We start from the raw sequence: 20,312 nt of genomic DNA, 5'->3' as shown, positions 1-20,312 counted from the left end.
GAAGAAAATAAAAACAGAAAAATATTATTTGGATTTAGCAGTGGAGATCATTGGTATTCTTGATCAGTGCAGCTACAGTAGGATGGTGGAGGCGGAATCCAGACTGTAGTTGTCTGAAGTTTGAACAAAAGAGGAAGTAGAGACAGATGAAGAGTATCAGAGTAATGAGGCAGTATGGAGCAATGTGGAGTCAAGGAGCCTTACCCAAAGGGATCGATGAGAATGATGCAATCGAATGTTTTTTTTGATAATTCCAGAGAAAGAAAAAAAAAAGGCAACACAAAACACTCAAATTCTCTGAAGATGTGGAGAATTTAATGCGTTTACATTAAATATTCATTTGTTCATTTCGTTTATTATCTGTCTCCCCACCTTATCCTAAAACATAAATTGAGGGCAGATTTTTTTCACTCTTGTATTCCCAGCACCTAGAGTAGAGACTGACACATAGTACGTGTGTAATAAATATCTGTTGGGTGCACAAATTTTCCTGGTAAATTTTTATTAAACTTTCTTACAATATTATAAGTGCTTGTTCCTAGCTTACAGATTCCTTAATGTTCTAAGAAAGTAAGTTCCTTTACACTTTCTGTAAATAAGTTTTTATTAAGCAAGATGTCCATACTTGATTGATTTCTTTTTTTTTTTTAACAATAAGGAAACTCTTAGGGTAGAGCTGAAAGGAAACTCAGAGCTTTCTTTCAAGAAAAATAAATAAACATAAAAATATATTCTTAATTTGTGAACTGCATAAATTGTCTATTCTGATATTTAACGTCTCTACTGCTTAGGAAATTCTTTATAGTTCACTGAAATCTTTCACACTGCAGTTATACACCATATACTTTCAAGAAAATTCTTTCCACAGAGACATCCAATGGTCAAGAGCTTTTAAGATATACATTAATAAATAATAAAGTATATATTACAAGCAAAACCACTCATTAATAAGTTAAAGGAGAAGTAAATATGGTACGCAGAGCATTACCTATTGACTTGCTTTCTTGATTTTTTATATTTGTTGGTACAAAGTGTGGTCTTAAATTTAATGTTTCAAAATCACTCTTTGTAGGTTCAGGCTCATTTTTAAAGGAGACATATCTAGAAAAAATAAAATTAATCTAAGTTAAAGTAATCAGAAAAATCTACAAAACTAATCTAAAAAATAAATTTTGAGAAATGTGGTGAAATGCAGATTAAATGTTGTTGTATTAGTACTATTATAGTACAAAGTGTAAAGTGTTGGTACTAAGCCAGAGATGAAAGTATTTGTGATAATCACTTGAAGTAGAGACAGATAGTAAGCTACTGTTGTCATAGGATTGAGGGCACTCTAGGAAACTATAGTTCACAAGCTGATTAACCCTTTAAAAAATATGCTGGAAATTCATTAAATGAGATATTGGAGACATTGTCAGACCTGAGTCAAAGTGGTGGGACCCAGAGTTAGGGTCACTTCAGATACCAAAATAATATACTAGATAGGATCACAGCGTTTATTTACCATACAGGAAATTTTCTCCACTAAATCCTTTGACTACTGATAGTATGTAATAAAGTTAATAGTATTACATAATTCATGATATTTCTGACCTCTAAATGCTGGGGTAATCCATGACTCAGTCTTCTGACCTCAAACACTCAGCCTCAGTTGATATCTAATCTCACATCTTCGCGTATTATCTATATGCTCATGTCCCTGAGATTTATAAATCCAGGCCCTCAAACTCTTCCCTGAGCTCCAGATTTATATATCCAACTGCTACATGACTTCGGCAGTTAGGTATATCATAGGCATCTCAAACTTAGCACATTCAAAACCAAATCTTTGCTTCTGCTTTCTTCCCAATCGTTGAGGCTTCCCCATCTCCATTCAACCAAAGGCTTAAGCCTAAAACTTGACAATATCTTTGATTTCTTTCTCTCGCTCCTCATTCCCATCTGTTGGCAAACCCCACTGGATATTTCTTTGAAATACATCCCAAATCAAACTACTTTATTTCTTGTTACTTCTACCCTAGTCCAAGACACCTTCATCTCCCATCTGAGCTACTTCTATGTGTCTCTCGCCTTCTATCTGCTCTCTCTGCTATCACTCATCCCCTACAGTCTATTCCTAATGCAACCATGGTGGCATCTGTAAACTATAAATGTGATTGCCATTTCCCTCCAAATGTCTCCTACTGGACTCAAATAAAGTTCAAAATCCTCACTCCAAGACAGAAACTGTCCCCAGTTCTCATGTTTCTAAGTAGAGGAACTTCGATTGAATGTCCTTTCAGGCCTCTCTGTGCACCTCCCCAAGCCCCACCTCCACATGGAAGCAGAGTGAATTTTCCAACTGTTTGGTTTGAGGAAAGGAATTTAAGCTCCCACTTGAGGACCTTGGTACTTGCTCATCCTTCTGCCTGTAACATTTCCCAGTGATTGCCAAGGGTTACTCCCTTAAGTTATAAGAGAGCATTTTGTAAGACTCTGCTCAATTTCCATCTCTCCACAAAGGTTTTATCCTGCCCCTTTCTCTATTTAAAATAGTAACCCCTATCAGTCTTAATTCCTTTAATTTACTATCATTTTCTTCATAGTATTTATCACTAATGGATTGACATTAAATATTCATTTGTTCATTTAGTTTATTATCTGTCTCCCCACCTTATCCTAAAACATAAATTAAGTGAGGATTTTGTTCACTCGTATTCCCAGCACCTAGAATAGGGACTGACACATAGTACATGTGTAATAAACATCTGCTGAGTGTACAAATTTTCCTGGTAAATTTTGACTAAACTTTCTTATAATCTTATAATTTCCAATGAGATTTTAGTGTATTCTCTTTGGATTTTTCAGTAAACATTCATTTAACCTTCATAAAACATTTTATCTATCCCTTTCAAAACATTTATATTTTTGTATTATGTTCTTGTTTAATATCACTGGCAAGCACTTCTAGAATAGTACAGTATATTGGTGAGAATGGGCATCCTTCTGCTTCTAATTTAAATGGAAATGCGTCAAGGCTTCCATCCTAAGGATGAAGTTGGCTATATAGTCTTGTTAAGGAGTAATTTTTTTTATCCTTATCTTACTAAAGTATTTTTCAAATATGTTTACAGAGACTATATAGAGATGTTTGGATATGGATTTCCTCATGGTGAACTAGAGAGTGTGGACTTTGGAGTTGGACCTTACTTTGCATCTTGACTCTACGTGAAGTTCTGCAGAATACTGATTTCCTCTGAATTTGTCTTTCACAGGCCAAATGCAGTAATAGCTATCTTATAGGGTTAGTACAAGAAATATGTAAAATAAAGTTCAGAAGTTGCTTAGCAAAATGTTTGGGACATAAGAAGAGGTCAAATTTCAGTTCATTTGTTTTATCCTTTGCTGGGTTGGTTTACAAGATTGATTATACACAAACTCTGTCCACAACTGACCTTGACTTTCCTTTCTAGTTTATATAGCCTCTTGTCATATTGTTTCATTTCTTAAAAACTTTATTAAATGGATTGATTTTAAGGATTTAGTTGACTAATAACTAAAATATAAATCCTGATGCCCAGAAGCAGATAGACTTATGGGATAGATAAATGGGGTATAGAAATAGAGTTCTTCTAAGCTCACAGGGACCTGGATAAGGGTGTTCTCCTACTCATTGAATAATGAGCCTAACGTATTTTACCACTCATTTTGCAAAGGAAAGGGAGGAGGGTGGTCACAGTTTCTGTCATTCTAGCTTCTTCCCTAAAAGTAGGTGTGAAAGGTCTGAGATTTGACATTACTTACAAGCTAACGAGTTAGGCTGCCACAGTTTGATCTATGCTCGCAAAGAAGTAGACTCCTGAGTCAGAGACAAAGGCCTATTTATTACTCACCATGATAGGAATAGCATTTTCTGTATCAGTTCTCTGAGCCTCTATTCCACAGGGAAACAAGCAGAGGGCCAGAAGACTTCTGCACACATAGTGCGTTGTTACAAGAGTGGAACCCTGAGCTTACAGAACCCAAATTTTTTATAATGAATAGTAACATACCTGCTCTTGCTCAAAGAAAAGCACTACCTCTTTCAAGGCTATTTGTTATACAAAAATCCTTGAGAAGCTAGGAACAAGGTAACCAGTGCCTCTTCTCATAAGATGTACAGAAATATAAGAGATCCATGGAGAATTTTTTTCCCAGCAGCAGGAAGAACAAATGGGAGGCTAAGAGCCTAAGAATAAAAATTGAGTTCCTAGCACTAGATTCTTATGTAATATAAATAATTAAACTTGGATTATAAATTTTATGGTTTAATTCACTAGCATAAAATCATAAATCTTCTCTTTATAAGTTGTATTGGTTTTGAGCTGCTTGTAATTTTTTTAATTCATCCACCTTCATTCCCTCTTTTATGGTCTTATATTTAGAAAAATACCCTGTGAAATTATATCCTGTTGCAGTTGAGTTAAAGGAATATAGGTAAAGGCCTTGATTTTGTGCTGCATGGGCTGGAGTTAAAGGAAGGTTACTGCACATCCATGGAATGGATATGAAATGGCACTGGTGCATAAAGGGAAGAAACCCAAGAGCAGGACACAGCTCAGATGGAAGTATGGGGATTGCTTCAAAAGCTGCCTCTTCCCAAATAGGAATCTGTTATGGATAACTTCCCTGCTTTGGAATGTTTTATGTTTTTACAGAACAGCCACTGTGAAACGAAGGTCCAGAGCTTTCGTTCTGGTATCATGGAAGAATTCTAAATACATTTTTTGTCATAAAGACATCCAGTTTGTATCTTTATTTTAATTATATTTGATTTTAACTTGCATAAAATATTTCTCCAGGTAAATGTCTCAGAAAGAATATATAGGTGGATTACCTTCTAGTTTTTCATATCCAAAAATTTCTCTCTTGTTCTCATATATAAATGATGATTCATCTAAATAGAGGATTCCTGGATTGCCATTCTGTTCAAAAGTTTAAAATTGTTTATTGTTTTATAGCCTCAGAGATGCAGATGAGACATATAAAACTCATTTGACTTCCTTTCCTTTGTAATTAACCACTATTTTTCTGCCTTTGGACTTAAATAATTTTACTGTAAGTCTAGCGGTTGGTAACCCTTTTGATCTGAAAATTCAAGTCTGTCTTCAAAAAAAGGTCATTTTTCCCTAATATTTCTTTATTTCTTTACTATGTTTCTTACTTTCCTGATTTATGTATTAGGTATATATTTCCAGGTTGAATATCTTGAAATCTTAGTATATATCTCTTTTCAATCTGATTTCCTTTTTTTTTGTATTTTCATAAGATATTGCTTCTATTTGACCTTCTAGACTGTCAATCCTGTTTTTAACTGTATTCTATTTTTATTTTCCTACTCAATTTTTGATCCAGAAATATTTTTAAATCCCTTTTCCCTGATTATTTCTGTCCTTAAGATACATATTCTCCTAAGTTTTCTTCTGTTTCTTCCATTATCTACCTCATCATGAGTCACTTGTTTTGATTGTCTTTATCTCCCTCCTTCATATGAGTCCCCTTAAATGAGGGATTTCTCTTCAACCTCTCATTTCAATGAGTGTGAGTTCCCTCAGCACATATAAAGGTGAGGCTATTTGAGACTCAGGTAATATCAGTCAGTGACAGATAAGATTCTTTTGAAGAGTATCAGTGGCAAACAAGCTGTCATAAGAGGGTCTCTTGATTAAAGGAGTGACAAATGAAGAGGTCTCTAGAAATGTTTCTTAAATTTTTAGATGTATACTAGAATCATCTAGGGTGCTCTGAAAAAACACCGATGTCCAGACTTCCCCCCTACCCCCCCGCCCATAGTTAAATCAAGATCTCTAGGCAGGGTTCAGCATATTTTCCAAAAACTCTCATGTGGGCAGTTACTGTAAAGAGGCCCTGCTCTAGAATGTCAGGTTCCTCTAGGTATGAGCAATAATGAGTCCTCTTCCAGCTACAGAGAAGAGGCAGTGTTCAGCCTAGTAGCGAACCTCTCCCCATAGAGAGCTGGAGTTGACGTTGTTACCTTCCCAGGATCCTCCTGGGGCCTTGAGGGAGCCTGTGCTTACATAACTGAGAAATGGTGTGGGCAGCAGGAATGAGGCATGAATCTCTGCGTCCACTCACATAAAAGCCTCCATCTTCTCTATCCTTCCTGTTCCCAGGCCACCATACCCTACTTACCCATAAGTCATACTTTACCTAAGATTTCAGAAATTATTGCCATATGTAAACATGGCTTGTGTATCTCATTTACTATCTTATTTTTAATGATTAGAATATATGATTGCATATTTCAAAAATACAGCTTATTTATTTATTTATTTATTTATTTATTTCAGTATTGGTTTTGGGAGTAGAACCCAGTGATTCATCATTAATATATAACATCCAATGCTCATCACAAGTGCCCATCCCCCACCCAATACCCCTCCAGAAATCCTTGGTTTGTTCTCTGTATTTAAGAGTCTCTTATGGTTTGCCTCTCTGTTTTTATCTTATTTTTCCTTCCCTTCCCTTATGTTTAATACAGTTTATATTTTTATTGCTGGGTTTTGTTTTTGTTTTGTTTTTTTCTGAGTGACTATTGTATGTTGGGGAATTTTAAACTCTTCACACATGTCAATACATTTAATTTGCAAAACAACCCTATGGAATACATACTATTATTATCCACACTGTAAATATGAGGATACTGAGACACAAAAGGTTATGTAACTTGTCCAAGGTCACAATTAGTAGTAAGTAAAGCTAAGATACAAACCTGGCAACTGGCCTATAAACCTCATCCTCTTAATCTCTGTGCCAGTCTAATGTCACACAGAGTATAAGACATGCATATTGAACTAAAGGAAGAAGGAATGTGGCCAATTAAATTTCACTATAGGCTGCAAGAGAATCCTTCATTAATATTTAACTATCTTTTCTGTATGCAAGTTTATCCTATTGTCATAAAACTATTTCTAAAAGGAATATTCTTTTGACAGGTCTCATTATAGATTTATTTTTAGGACAATAATTCTTCTAATGAATAGCCCCTATTAATCTATTAATCTAAAGGAAAATATTTTTGGGGAGCCTAAATGGCTCTGTCAGTTAACTGTCTAACTCTTGATTTTGGCTCAGGTCATGATCTCACCATTTTTGAGTTTGAACCCTGTATCAGCTTCCACACTGAGAGAATCCTGCTTGGGATTCTCTTTCTCCCTCTCTCTCTGCCCCTCCCCTGCTTTTGCTCTCTCTCTCAAAATAAATAAATAAACGTTAAAAAAAAGAAAAATATTATTTTTTGTAACTTCAGTAGCCTTGAATTATTTACTGAGCTAACTTTCAGTGACAATTTAAATACCCTTAATCAACCTCCTTATTCCTAACTTGTTTTCTATTTCTTACCAATTTATAAGTGGTAAAATTGCCATTTTCAACTGATAATGCAGCACTAAATGCTTAAGTAATAGAGAAATCACTTTGTCTTTCCTTTATTTTTTTTAAAGGAGAGAGAGAAAGAGAGAGAGTGCTCACTCACCACTGGGGGAGGGGCAGAGAGAGAGAGGGAGAGAGAGAATCCAAAGGCGGTCTTGCACTGTCAGCACAGAGGTCTTGCACTGTCAGCACTGGGTGCTTGATCCTATGAATCTCAGGATCATAACCTGAGCTGACACCAAGAGTTGCACACAAACAACTGAGCCACCCAGGTGCCCCACTTTATCTTTATTCCAGGTAATTTTTAAAAGGGAGTTTTGCTAAAATGAATATGACTCTTTTGTAAAAGGTCCATTTATGAAAAGTTGCAGAGAAGAGTATATTTGGTGTTTAATGAGAAATCTTAGAGACTATACACAGATTAACTGAAAGATATCTTTAATATTTTATCGGTTCCCATTTATCCCAGAAAAATGCTGAAATCCTGAACTGATAGTTACATGGGACACATGTCTCTGGGAGTAACTGAGAAAAAAAGCCCTAAGAATTTGAATAGTTCTCATTCTTAGTTTTATGTAAGAATCTTTTGGGGAATCTTAAAAATAGTAATGCCTGGGGTCTACTCCAAACTAATTAAAGTAGAATCCAATTATTTTAAAGCTCCCCAAGTAATACTAATGTGCACGTAGGTTGAAAACTACTAGTCTGAAGGCAAAGCACAGCTACAAATAAACCTGGGAAGGTTTACATCAATTAGGTGATCACAGCACCGGGCTGAGAGGCACTATGATATTCAGCAAACTATGGAAGAAAACTGGAATGAACAGATGTTGGTGTTGGGCAGCTAGATCAGCAGGACATAAGCTAGAGCAGAGACTCAAAGGATGGTCCCTGGACCAGCAGCACCAGCATTACCTGGAAACTTATTAGAAGTACAAATTGTCAGGCCCCACCCAGACCTACTGAATCAAAAATATTAAATCAAAAACTCTGCAGGTGCAGTCCAGCACTCTGTGTTTTAAGGAGCCCTCCATGTTTGAGACCTACTGGGCTAGAGCAGTGCATCTCTGTCATTAGTGTTCACAGGAATCAGCTGTGTGAAGTGTATCTGCGATCACAACTCAGTGTAGGAGTGAGGTTTAAAAGCACTGGTGGAGACTGGCATCCTGAATTATAATTAACAAAACTTACAAGACCAGGAACTGTATCTCCAGATACAGAGGAACTGAGTTTATCCAATATAACCCATATAACCAGGATATCATTGTTGATATGAGGACAGAAACGTTCTGCCTTATGCTCTGTTACTTAAGCAATCATTCTGTTACAGCTAAAAAGGACTTCCTGCCAAGAATGGGTTGCTTCCTAGAAGAAGAATGCCCCCTCCTCAATGCCCCACAGACATCTAAAACTTAATATATCCAAAATGAAATTCAGACCTTATCAATGTAATCCTCTTCTCTACCCCAATCTGTGTTTCATCATATATTCTCTACCTAAGTACAAAATGTCATAATGCACTTAGTAACCAAGCCCGAAAGCTGCAAGCCATTCTACATTCAGAATGGGGCAGTGATAAATTTGCCGTCCAACATTCATCCAGTTGCATGAGTGATAAAGAGCACAAGTCTGAAATCGAACCGCTAGAGTTTAAATCCAGTTTGAGCCACTCACCTGTGTGACCTTGGGCAAGTTATCTAACCTCACCGAGATGGGCTTCTCATCTATAAAACTGCACTGAACACACTGAATGTTTACACAGAATAAATGAGGTAAGAACAGTGTCCACACTACCATCAAGGTACGATAGAAGTTCTATTGATTCTACATCTTATTATTTCTTTTGTCTGGGCTCTCCTCTACATTTATGATGCTTAGAAAAATTATATAGCATTATGCATGTCCACAATGCCAGTGAAAGACCAACTATGACATATTCAGGCTATCTCTTATAAGTACATAGAGAAACTGCCTTACTTAGTTTTCTAGGTAGACTTCTTTTGGCAGTCTATTGGTCTAAAATTTGAAATAAATCCTGACATTAATCTGGGGCAATGTAATAGAATTCAAGACAAGTCTTTCTTTAAAAATCCAGAATTGTAATTACTATCTAATAACCACCTGTAATAATAAACTACAATAAATATTTTATAAACTAATTTATTCAGAATGCTGAATAAGTATGGTGTAACTCATAAGCACTATGAAACATGCCTATGTTTGACAAAGCTTACATTTAATACAGATTACATAATCTAAAACAAATCTACAGTAATGCTTTAAAATGTCCAACTGAGGGGCGCCTGGGTGGCTCAGTCGGTTAAGCGTCCAACTTCAGCTCAGGTCACGATCTCAGGGTCTGTGAGTCCGAGCCCCGCATCGGGCTCTGGGCTGAAGGCTCAGAGCCTGGAGCCTGCTTCTGATTCTGTGTCTCCCTCTCTCTCTGCCCCTCCCCTGTTCATGCTCTGTCTCTCTCTGTCTCAAAAATAAATAAACGTTAAAAAAAAATTAAAAAACAAAACAAAACAAAAAACCATCCAACTGAAAGTTTGAGGTAGTTAGGATGGTTACCTTTTTGGTTTTTTAATACCAAATGACTTGTCTTCTGTGCTCCTGGATACGTTCTTAGATGTGGATGGAGCAATAGCCTCTTCAAATTCCAACTGAAAATCAAATGTCAGTGGTGTAACCAAAGTCTTTTTCTTTACTTGACTCTGAAGTCTGTTTTTCTGCAATAAATCCAAAGTACAACACTGAAAAAAAAATGAGCACTTTTCATATAGGAAAAATCCTGTATGGAAAGGATGAAATTAGTCTCACTTTATGCATTCACACAGAATTTATGTGCCAGTCACTAATAGCAAAATATTACAGATTAAAAGCTGGGGGGGCCTGTGTACCAACATTTTTTATACCATTGCTGTGTGACCTGAGCTACTCTTTTCCTATTGATGAAATGATAGGATGTTGGACTAGATGATCATGAAGGCTCCCTCCTAATTCTAAAATTCAGAATTTAAGAGTGACCTATATATTACACAAAGAAAACACTGATACATAGAGTTATTGGAAGGAGAGCAAGTTGATCTCTAACCTGCTGCTCTTGCTGTCCCCATGCACGTGGTGAATCATTCCAACATTTGTCTAGTTGCGTAAGCCAGAAATGAAGTGAAGAAAGCAATCAAAAGACTTTGTTCAAATATTTATATAGATGGACTGAAGAGGGAAAAGGATATAGCTAACAAGTTAGTTAAGGAGCCAGAAATCTTTTCTAAAAAATTATCTCAGCATTGCCCAGAGGAATAAAGTGGTGAAAAATTTGACAGCAAGTCAAAGGATAGGAACTTCTGCTTCTGCCAGGAAAGGATTAAGCGCTACAGGAATTGCCCTCCTGCTGTAAACAACTAGAAACCCAGACAAAACATACGAAAACAACTGTAATCAGGCATTAGAGAACAGGCAGAGGGGGAACCATAATCCCTGAGAAAAGGGAAACAAATGAGGTAAATCCCACGATGGCTCAGCTTGCTTATTGAAGGTAGTTTCCTGGCTGAGAAGCAGTGAGGGGGAACTCACATCAAACCTCGTGGCCTTGACTTTGTTGTGTTTAAGAGATGGAAATTGCACCAACAATTACACTCTTGGGCATTTACCCCAGAGAAATGAAAACTTACGCTCACACAAAAACCTGTACACAAATATTCACAGCAGCTCTCTTTAATCTTTTTTTTAAAGCAGCTTTATTTTTAAAAGCAAAATACTGAAAAAAACCCAAACATCCTTCAATGGGTGAGTGGTTGAAACTCTGTGTATTCATATAATGGCATACTACTCAGCAACAAAATTTATATATTATTTATAATAATAAGGCTATTGATTCATGCAAAATCTTAACAGGGCCTCAAGGGCATTATGCTTAGTGAAAAGTCAATCTCAAAATTCACATACTGAATGGTTCCATTTGTATAACATTCTCAAAATTACTGAATTTTAAAGATTGGAGAACAGATTAGCCATTGCCAGGGATAGATGGGGAATGAAGTGCGGATATGGATACAAATACAGAAAAATAACATGAGGGAGTTCTTTCATGGTGATGGGTATGTGCTGTATCTTGATTGTGGTAGTGATTACACAAATCTCTTATGAGATAAAATTGATAAACCTATACACACAAATGAAGGCAGGTTTAAAAATGGTGAAAACTAAATGAAATCTGTAGTCTGGTTAATGGTAATATGCCAGTGTTAATATGGGCTGGGATTCATACTGGTTTTGATATTGTACACTACCCATATAAGATGTCACTACTGGGGGCAACTGGGTGAAAGGGACATGGGACTCTGTAGTACCTCTGCAACTTCCTATGACTTGTATTAATTTCAAAATATAAAAGTTAAAAAAATAAAGAAGCAATTACCAAAGTGATTTATATATTTTCATCTCATTTCGTGGTCGTTAAAAAAGAAAATAGAGATAATTCACCTTCGTAAATGTATGTAGGTGTATGTATGTGTATGTGTACCTGTATATTTATATTTTGAGTATATGTAAAGATAAATGGGTTTATGCATACATAGATAATATTTGTATATCTTTGTAACAGCACAAAATAAGATGTGGACGGATAAACCCAAAGTGCTAAATTTTATTTGCCTCAAGGCAGCAGTTGAGGAGGCCAAAGACAATTTTTCTTTATGTAATTTCCTTTAAGCATAATTTATATATATAAATATGTATATATGTAAAACTGCTCCTAGGGTCATGGGATTGAGCCCACATTAGGCTCCATGCTCAGCAAGGAGCCTGCCTAAGATTCTCTCTCTCTCTCTCTCTCTCTCTCTCTCTCTCTGCCCCACCCCTGCTCATGCTCTCTCTCTCTAAAATAAAAATAATAAATAAAAATAATAAATAAAATTAAGAAAAAATTTAAATTTGATTGTATATACTTAAAAAGAATTTCCAGAAAATCCTCTATTAGTAACACATGAACTAGACATAGTAACACAAAATGAGAATATTTATGGAAATGGTTTACACAAAAGAAGACCCTAGTAAAAAAGGTAAGAATTATTATTACTAATCATAACTTAAAATTCATATAAAAGGGAATTTCAGGACAAATTACAAAGATTTATCTCTGATTATATTTTCTAAAATACATTTCATTTTAAACAAGAAAATTAAAAAGGAGTGAACTTTAGGGTGCTTAAGTCTAATATGGTTGCATTAGTAAGTTACTCCTGGTTTGCTATTTCAAAATTTGGGTAGCAATGACAGAAAGAATTTATTGGTTTTCCCAATATTTCTCTTTTTTTTTTAATAAAAGGAGACAGTTATGAAAAAAAGAGAAAGATTATTATTCAAACATTAACGTTTTCATTTTCAGGTTCACAAATATGTTCAGTCACTTCAGAGTTCCTCTTTGTGCTGTCTTCCTTGATTTCTGAGACTCTATGCTCTTCATGCCTCATTTATCCACATTGTTAAATTATTTTGCAAGTCTTTGTGTAACCAAATTAAATTGCTCATATGTGCTAAAAATCTAGTTTTTGAAAATTATATTCTTTATTAACATTTTATATTGAATTTTATAAAAGTCTCATGTTATTTAATTTTTATGACCTTTACTTTTAATTTGGTAACTATACCAAATATTTTCTTCCTTTTAATAAACCAATTAAATAACTTTTTATATGTTTAACATATTAATGAGAACTATAGAAGTAGTCACATTTACTATTTGGCTGCTTATTTGATTTTTTATCTTAATCACCTTAGATACATTATATCCTAATATAATGTGGCAGCTATCCAGAAGTTATCTTGTATATCTAATTAATTCTTTATAGTATACACTTACCTAGATGACTTTTTGAATATAATGATTTGCTTTTTACAAATTAGTTTACAACTCCATACTACTGCATCATTAACTAAAAAATAAAGATAATCATTCACATTTGAAATAACATTTTAATGATTAAATTTTATTTTAGCTTTTATTTACAAACCTTTGCTCTTCTGGCCAAGAGCATCTTTGCCTGCTCATCCAGAATATCTAACTTCTCTAAGATTTTTTCTGCCATTTTCAGTCAGTAAATTCCTATTTAAAAAGGAGAAAAAAGAAAAAATCTCCAAAACAATTAAAATTTAAACATATAATTGAATATTTAGGCATAAGAGACCCACATTTACATTTCTGTTTGGGGTACAAAATAGAACTGTAGAGATCATGGAGTAGGTCATGGAACTGTAGGGGTACCCAAGTTTTTTAGACAAAAAGGTCACATGATCAGAACTCCCAGATGTGTGTGAACCTTAGGAATTTTTAAATGTATGATAAAGGGAAATTGAACCAGAATTGACTCATACTTGAAGCAAGGACATGTGGCTTGATTTATATCTATTTTCTTTTTGTTGTGATATAATTTTAATGAAAGTAAATGTGAAGAGCTCACATTTGTATAATTAATTGCATTCAAATTAAATTGGTCAATGATCCAAGACTGTTAATACAGCACTTAGAAGGCAATCAGTCACACAGAAGGAGCAGCTGTCAAGCTGGTTGGGTCCTACTGCTGTAATAATAAATATTCTCTAGTCAATTAATATTGCTGAAAATTACATCTGGGGTCAGGCAGTCCATATTAGGCTTGGGGACCTGAATGTTAGACATCAGGACACAAAATACCTTTCCAATGCAACACAAATAACTAGGAGGAGCTGAGTAGAGGCAAGAATCAGAGTATTAACCCAAAGCTCCCACTATATTTTTGCTCAGTGAATTGAATGGGTTCCAGTGGCATTTAAATGTAGAAGTTGTATGGTTCATAGGAAGTACTGAATTCATCAATATTTCTAAGACACATCAATGTCAACACTAAGGTTCTTTCTGGCTCAAAAATGTCTACGCTATTTCTCCCATATTGCATATTATTCAATCAATATCTCACAAAGACACAAAGACAATAATACATGAAAAGCCAAGGATTAAGGATTCTATGCCAAAAGCTCACATTATTTAGTACTTGATTTCTCTTAACTATCTTTTCTACTCTTGGACTCTTCTGAGCCATGGGGCTGCAAGGCAGATTGTTTGCCTTGTTACAAACATCATAACTTGAAGTTGCAAGTTGGAGATGGGATGTGCAGGCAAGGGTGTTAGCACAATGATGAGTACCTTGGACTTTCTGGGTCTCCTATTGAAGAGTAAGGGACAGATTTTGGCAGACATTTTAGATTATCTGGATGCTATGTGTTGTCTTTTGTGATCCAGGAACCAATCCTCTCATATATCCTAAAAGCAACTAAAGGAATTTTAGTTTCTGTGTTTTTCTTATGCATAATATGAGTTCAAGGTGGGGTGGAGAAGGCTCCCATATTTCTCTCCAAAATTTCTTTTATTGGAGACAAAAGATTTCTATTTCTCAATCAGGGAAAGAAAGGCTTTCCTAACTGTAGGAACCAGCATATTGAAGTGAATGGGTTTCCCAATTTGGGGAAGGTATAAATGACACAAGGGACAATTGAGACACACGGCTTCCTTGTGAGAGGGAACAGAAAGCAGGTATTTTTAAAGAGTAAGATGTCCTACACCTCTCACTTTCCACACATCTTCAACATCACAACAGACATTTTAGGATGCACCATATCATCACATTTTACACACACACACACACACACACACACACACACACACACACACACAGCTGTAATTTGAAGGAATTATGTTGTTTATTTAAAATTATCAATTATTTAGCTATGATATGATTCCTGGCAAATCACTGTGCATATCATGAGGTATTTTTAATGTTTAATTATTTTTGAGAGAGAGAGAGAGAGAAAGAGCATGAGTAGGGGAGGGACAGAGAGAGAGGGAGACACAGAATCTGAAGCGGGCTCCAGGCTCTGAGCTGTCAGCACAGAGCCCAATGCGGGGCTCGAACTGACAAACCGTGAGATCATGACCTGCGCCGAAGTTGGACGCTTAGCCAACTATGAGTGTTTTGAAGTGAGAAAATCTAATTAACAAATTATTTTTAAGGGTCAATGACAGTTTTATGAATACTAAATTTGAAGTTAATGAAGTTGACAGAATGTTATTAATTTCAGTTTTGTAGTTTTATTTTCATATTTTGAAGCCTATCCTTTTTTTTTCAGTTTGCAAATGTTTTCATAAGTCTTTGGCAGGGTTTCTAATGGCTAAATCGCCCTGGGATAAAGTGGAGGTGAGGAAACACTTTAGACTAACTTGCTTACTTTCATCATTATACCAAGGGTACCAAGGGCTTAGCTGTATCAGGCAGGTCTAATATGACAGTGTATCCCAACTGCTTTGCATAAACTAAAAACTAATCCTTTAATGCTAAATTCTGCATCATATGTTCCTCGATATGACCTTCCAAGTTTCAGTCCTTTCTTGATTCAATCATTTGCACTTTCATTTCATTTCCAGAATATTGGCTTCATACTTCTACTTCATACTTCTTTTTCTATGGGCACATATTCTACTTCATGAATTCTATTTCTGTGAGCATATATTATCATTTGATGGCATACATTTATTTGTTCATTTCTTCATTTGGCTACCTAGCTGTATTACAAGAGAGATATGGTGCTAGGTACTCCATCAAATTTACTGAGGAAGTTGGACCTGATAGATATTACCTTCCTGGGCAAGGCAGATGGGCTCTCCTGTATCACTAAGAAAACAGAGACCATCAAGTAAGAACTTCAACTTCTCTCTCTCATGCCAAAATCTTATCTGCGTCCATTCCCATCTCACTTGTATTTTAATTTTAATGGAATTGTTGTCTCTCCTTTTCAAAGTTAACCCCTCCCAGTGTACTCTAGACTCTATTACCTCTGTCCTAAAAGAATTATTTCCATTGGTGTAGCCTCTCTCTAGTATATGTCATTCTCTTTTTTTTACCAGTTGCTTCTCCTTAGCATGCTCACACCTCTTCTGGTTTTTTAAAAAAAAATTCTTCTCCTAACCCTACTAGCTGTTATTCTCTCTCATCTTCCCTTATTGACAAATTTCTTAAAATGCTCATCTATACTTACATCTCTTTTCCTTCTTAATTTACCATCATTTGGCTTCCTTCTATACTATATCTGCTCTGGTCACCAGGGTCACCATCTTATAAATAAGTGGGCACTTTTCTGCTCCTATTTACCTTATTTGAATGTCTACAACTCTTGTTAATGTTAGCCACTCCTTTCTATGGAAATTCTGCCCTCCCTTGGTTCCTATGACAACAGTCACATCTTCTTACTCTCTCTGAAGATTCCTTCTTCCTCAGATCACTCCTTAAATACTAATGTTTCTAAGGGCTCAGGCCATCTTTTTCATTATTCCATATTTTCTTCAGGATGACCACCCAAACTCCTGGCTTCATCTACCACCATCTATTTTCACACAAAAATCTCTCTTTCGAGTTCCAAACCTATGTTCCTAGCTCAACCCAGATTTCCTACAGGTAACCCAAATTAACCTAAAAGCAAACTTGTCCACACCTTTCCTCTTCTTCAGTCAAAAGTCTCTTCCAACCTTTATTATCACATTAGTTATCTCTTAGGCACCCAGCCCATAAACTTAGGCATTGTAATGGTTCTCAATCCTTCTCAATGACAAATGAATTCAGAAACTTCCAAGGAATCCAGATTTCCAGTTGTCACCCCAGTCCTGCTAAGTCAGAATTTATGGAGCTGAAGGTGCGGAATCTGTTTTTTAAAGCCATTCTGATGCAGCTATTCCCCAAAACAGGATTTGGTCACCACTCTTCTGGAAAACTCCTTCTTATCCCCTCCCTAAACATACACAATCACTTTATCTTGTATATCCTACATCCTACATATCCTCTCAGTTTTTCTTCTCTTATCCATTCACATTGCTACTGCCTCGGTTTAGGGTTCCATCATTTGATGCCTGGATTATTGCCATAGTTTTCAAAATATGTCTATACATTTGATCCATTCTATCCTCCATTCTATCCTTCACATTTGTCTGCCTTATTTTCTCAAGAAAACACACACACACATACACACACACACACACACACACACACCTCTCCCTGATGAAAGCTTCAATCTATCCCTACTGCTTTCAGGACAAAGGGTCAAGCTCCTTGATATATCATGTGCGAATCATAGTTTGGCCTCTAAGTCTTTAACCCCATCTGCTCCTTCCTCATATATACTTGATACCCCAGTCCTAATGGACTGTGGCACCTAATGAACAGTGCCTCCAATGTGTTGTATCCTCTTTTACTTGTTGCTTGGCTCTTGCTGTTTCCTCTATCTACCATGTTGTTCTTCCATTTCCTATATTTCTAAGTTCTATTCATCCTTCAAGACCCAAACAAATAACACCTCTGCAGGGAAGCCTTCTCTGGTACACTGATTTAAATGTCCAATGTCTGTGCTCACATCATATCCTATATATACTGCTATCCAAGTACTTATCACTCTCTATTAAACCATTTGATATCCTTATTTTATTCCTCCTCTAGGCTATGTGTTTTTTGAAAGCAGGAACCATGTCTAATTCATCTTTGTATCCCTATTGCCTAAAAATCTGAATGAATTAGCCATCAGCCATAATGGAAATGGACAACTATAAATGTTATGACAGTTTTAGCTAGCATTTACATTTATGAGTTTGCATAAATAATTGTCCAAATCTTGTTGAGGTTCTTCTAGATCAACCCATAGCATTAAAAAATATTACTTTTTCTCCCACCTTCAAGCTTAGAAAGGCAGCATAGTATTTTGGTTAAGAACATAAACTCTGGAGTCAGACTGCCTGGGTTTGAATCCTTGGCTCTGCTACTTATAAGCTGTGTGACTGTAGGTTAATTGCTTAACTTCTCTGTGTCGCCCAATTGGTAAAATGGAAGTAATGCAAATACCTAGTTCATGGGACTGTTACAAGGTCCAATTGAATGAATATAAGTGACATATAAGTGTTTGGTAAATAAAATAAGTATATACAAGTAATGAGGCACTTACCTATTAGGGATAAGATGTGTGAGATACTTATAAATCCTGCAAAATCCATATTCTCCATCTCCATACCATTTCATTTTTTTTCTGCCATACCTGCCATCATGCAATCACCAATGGTCTCCATATGTCTAATTGCCCGCTTGCTTCTTCCACAGTATACTTCTTTAATTTTACCTACACTAACCCCTTGGGTCTTGGTAAACAACAAGACTTTATTCAGCAATTCAGTATCTTCTATTTTAATCTGGCAATTCTGTATCTTCTGTTTTAATCCAGCAATTCAGTATCTTCTGTATTGTATCATATGATTATCTTGTTTCCTTTCTTTCTCTAATTTTTTCATAGTTTTGTTCTCAATTTTCTATTAAATTCTTATTCTGAGTTCAGTGAGAAGAAACTAAAGCTCACTTTCCTATAAAGCACAAGTGTAAGCCTTAAAAATATGGTAAGTATTTAGGGAAAAACCCTGATAAACATTACTATGTCTCCATACTAGAGACTCATCAAAAATGCAAAATTAGTTTGTACTCAAGGAAATAGATCTAATCATCCCCCTTTCAACCAACACATTAATTGGGTTGGGAGAGATGATCTCACTTCTTAAATATATACAGATACATCTGAAGTGTTCTTATATGTACTTACACTTGTGAGGAAATGCTCTCTTCTGGAATGTAGGGATCTTATGTGGTCACAGAAGCCTAACTCACAGAATCTTGGGGGTAGAACAGGTCAGTAGTCTCTCACAAGATTTTATGAACCATGAGGCAACATTGATCCCAACTGGACAAGACTTTTCTGATTCTTGCTTTTATTTCACTGTCATTGTCTTCCCCAGGCCTTCAGATTTCACTCTTCCTTCCAGGTGATTACTGCACTATACAGCCCCTAAATTTTTCTGCCCCAATCTTCCTCTTTATCCCTCAAATACTGATTTTTCACAGTCATAAGAACTGTATTTTTGATGATACTGAATTGTTGACCAAGTCCAGCTCCACAAACCTTAACTAGCTCCCCATTACCTGCAGAATAGCATGCAAGCTCTTTTTAGATGACATATGAGATGTTTCAAAAAAGGCAGTCCAGGCTTTGGCTCAAGCAACCTTTGGAATTAATCTCCCACCACATCTGATCTTCTGCCAAACTCTACAACTCCTATTCCCTGGACACATCCTGCCTTTTCCCCAAGCATGTTTTTCCCTCATGCGTTTCCTTTCCCTGGCAATGTTCTCTCCTCATGTCTTCCACTCAAAAGACTATTCTTTATCAGATCCTAGTATGAAAGCTACCTCTTTGGTGAAACTTGCCTTGATATCCTCACATGCCTTGTCTTGGTGATAGTCTCTTCCTCACATGTGCTCCTATAAGTACTTTGTCTTTCACCACAGAATTTGGTACACTGCACTACAGAAATTCACTCTTTGACAGATCACTTCTGCAATGTATTGAAACTCATCTAAAACAATGCTTACCCACTTCTGAATCTCAGCACCAGGCAAAGAATTTTACACCTAACTGAGATCTGAAAACTCCAATTTAATTTGGAGATGTCTCTGACAATATCATTTTATGGGGAGTAATCCCAGTTTATCTGTAATAGATGATGTTGATTCGGGATGATTTACTGCAGGATGAAACACAAAGTTGAGCAAATGGTTATAAAATGTGGCTCTTGTCAAATCTAAATTCAGTAAAATTATTTTCAAAGGAAACTTGGATTTATGTTCTTAATTACTGGCTCAATAATGACAGTTTTTGCAAAAGAACACAATGAAACAGAGAACTTGCCAACTAGGGCAGAACGAAATTCCCAGTCACTCTTGCAGTAAATCTCCCACGGATCTCACTGTGAAGACTTGGCTGCATAATGAACAATTTCAAGGTTGTAG

The 20,312-nt window shown here is 35.9% G+C and overlaps 1 protein-coding gene across 2 annotated transcripts in view; it reads right to left on the bottom strand.

The window, feature by feature from the left end:
• Positions 1-20,312, bottom strand: part of CC1H1orf141 (chromosome C1 C1orf141 homolog) — a 65,724-nt gene that overhangs the window by 27,015 nt on the left and 18,397 nt on the right. Inside the window, exons 1-4 of one of the 2 annotated variants that reach the window (XM_060626227.3) lie at positions 18,427-20,312; positions 13,425-13,516; positions 9,982-10,139; positions 989-1,101 (exon numbers count right to left, since the gene is read on the bottom strand). The exon at positions 18,427-20,312 is cut by the window's right edge and continues 84 nt beyond it. In XM_060626227.3, coding sequence (XP_060482210.2) covers positions 989-1,101; positions 9,982-10,139; positions 13,425-13,499 — 346 coding nt within the window. In that variant the 5' untranslated portion in view covers positions 13,500-13,516; positions 18,427-20,312. The remainder of the gene's footprint in view (positions 1-988; positions 1,102-9,981; positions 10,140-13,424; positions 13,517-18,426) is intronic. The other variant, XM_060626228.3, reaches the window with a different exon arrangement.

This window comes from Panthera onca, chromosome C1 (genome assembly GCF_046562875.1).
Source record: "Panthera onca isolate mPanOnc1 chromosome C1, mPanOnc1 haplotype 2, whole genome shotgun sequence".
In the NCBI taxonomy this organism is placed as follows: Eukaryota; Metazoa; Chordata; class Mammalia; order Carnivora; family Felidae; genus Panthera; species Panthera onca.
This window is presented reverse-complemented; position numbering and strand designations above follow the sequence as displayed.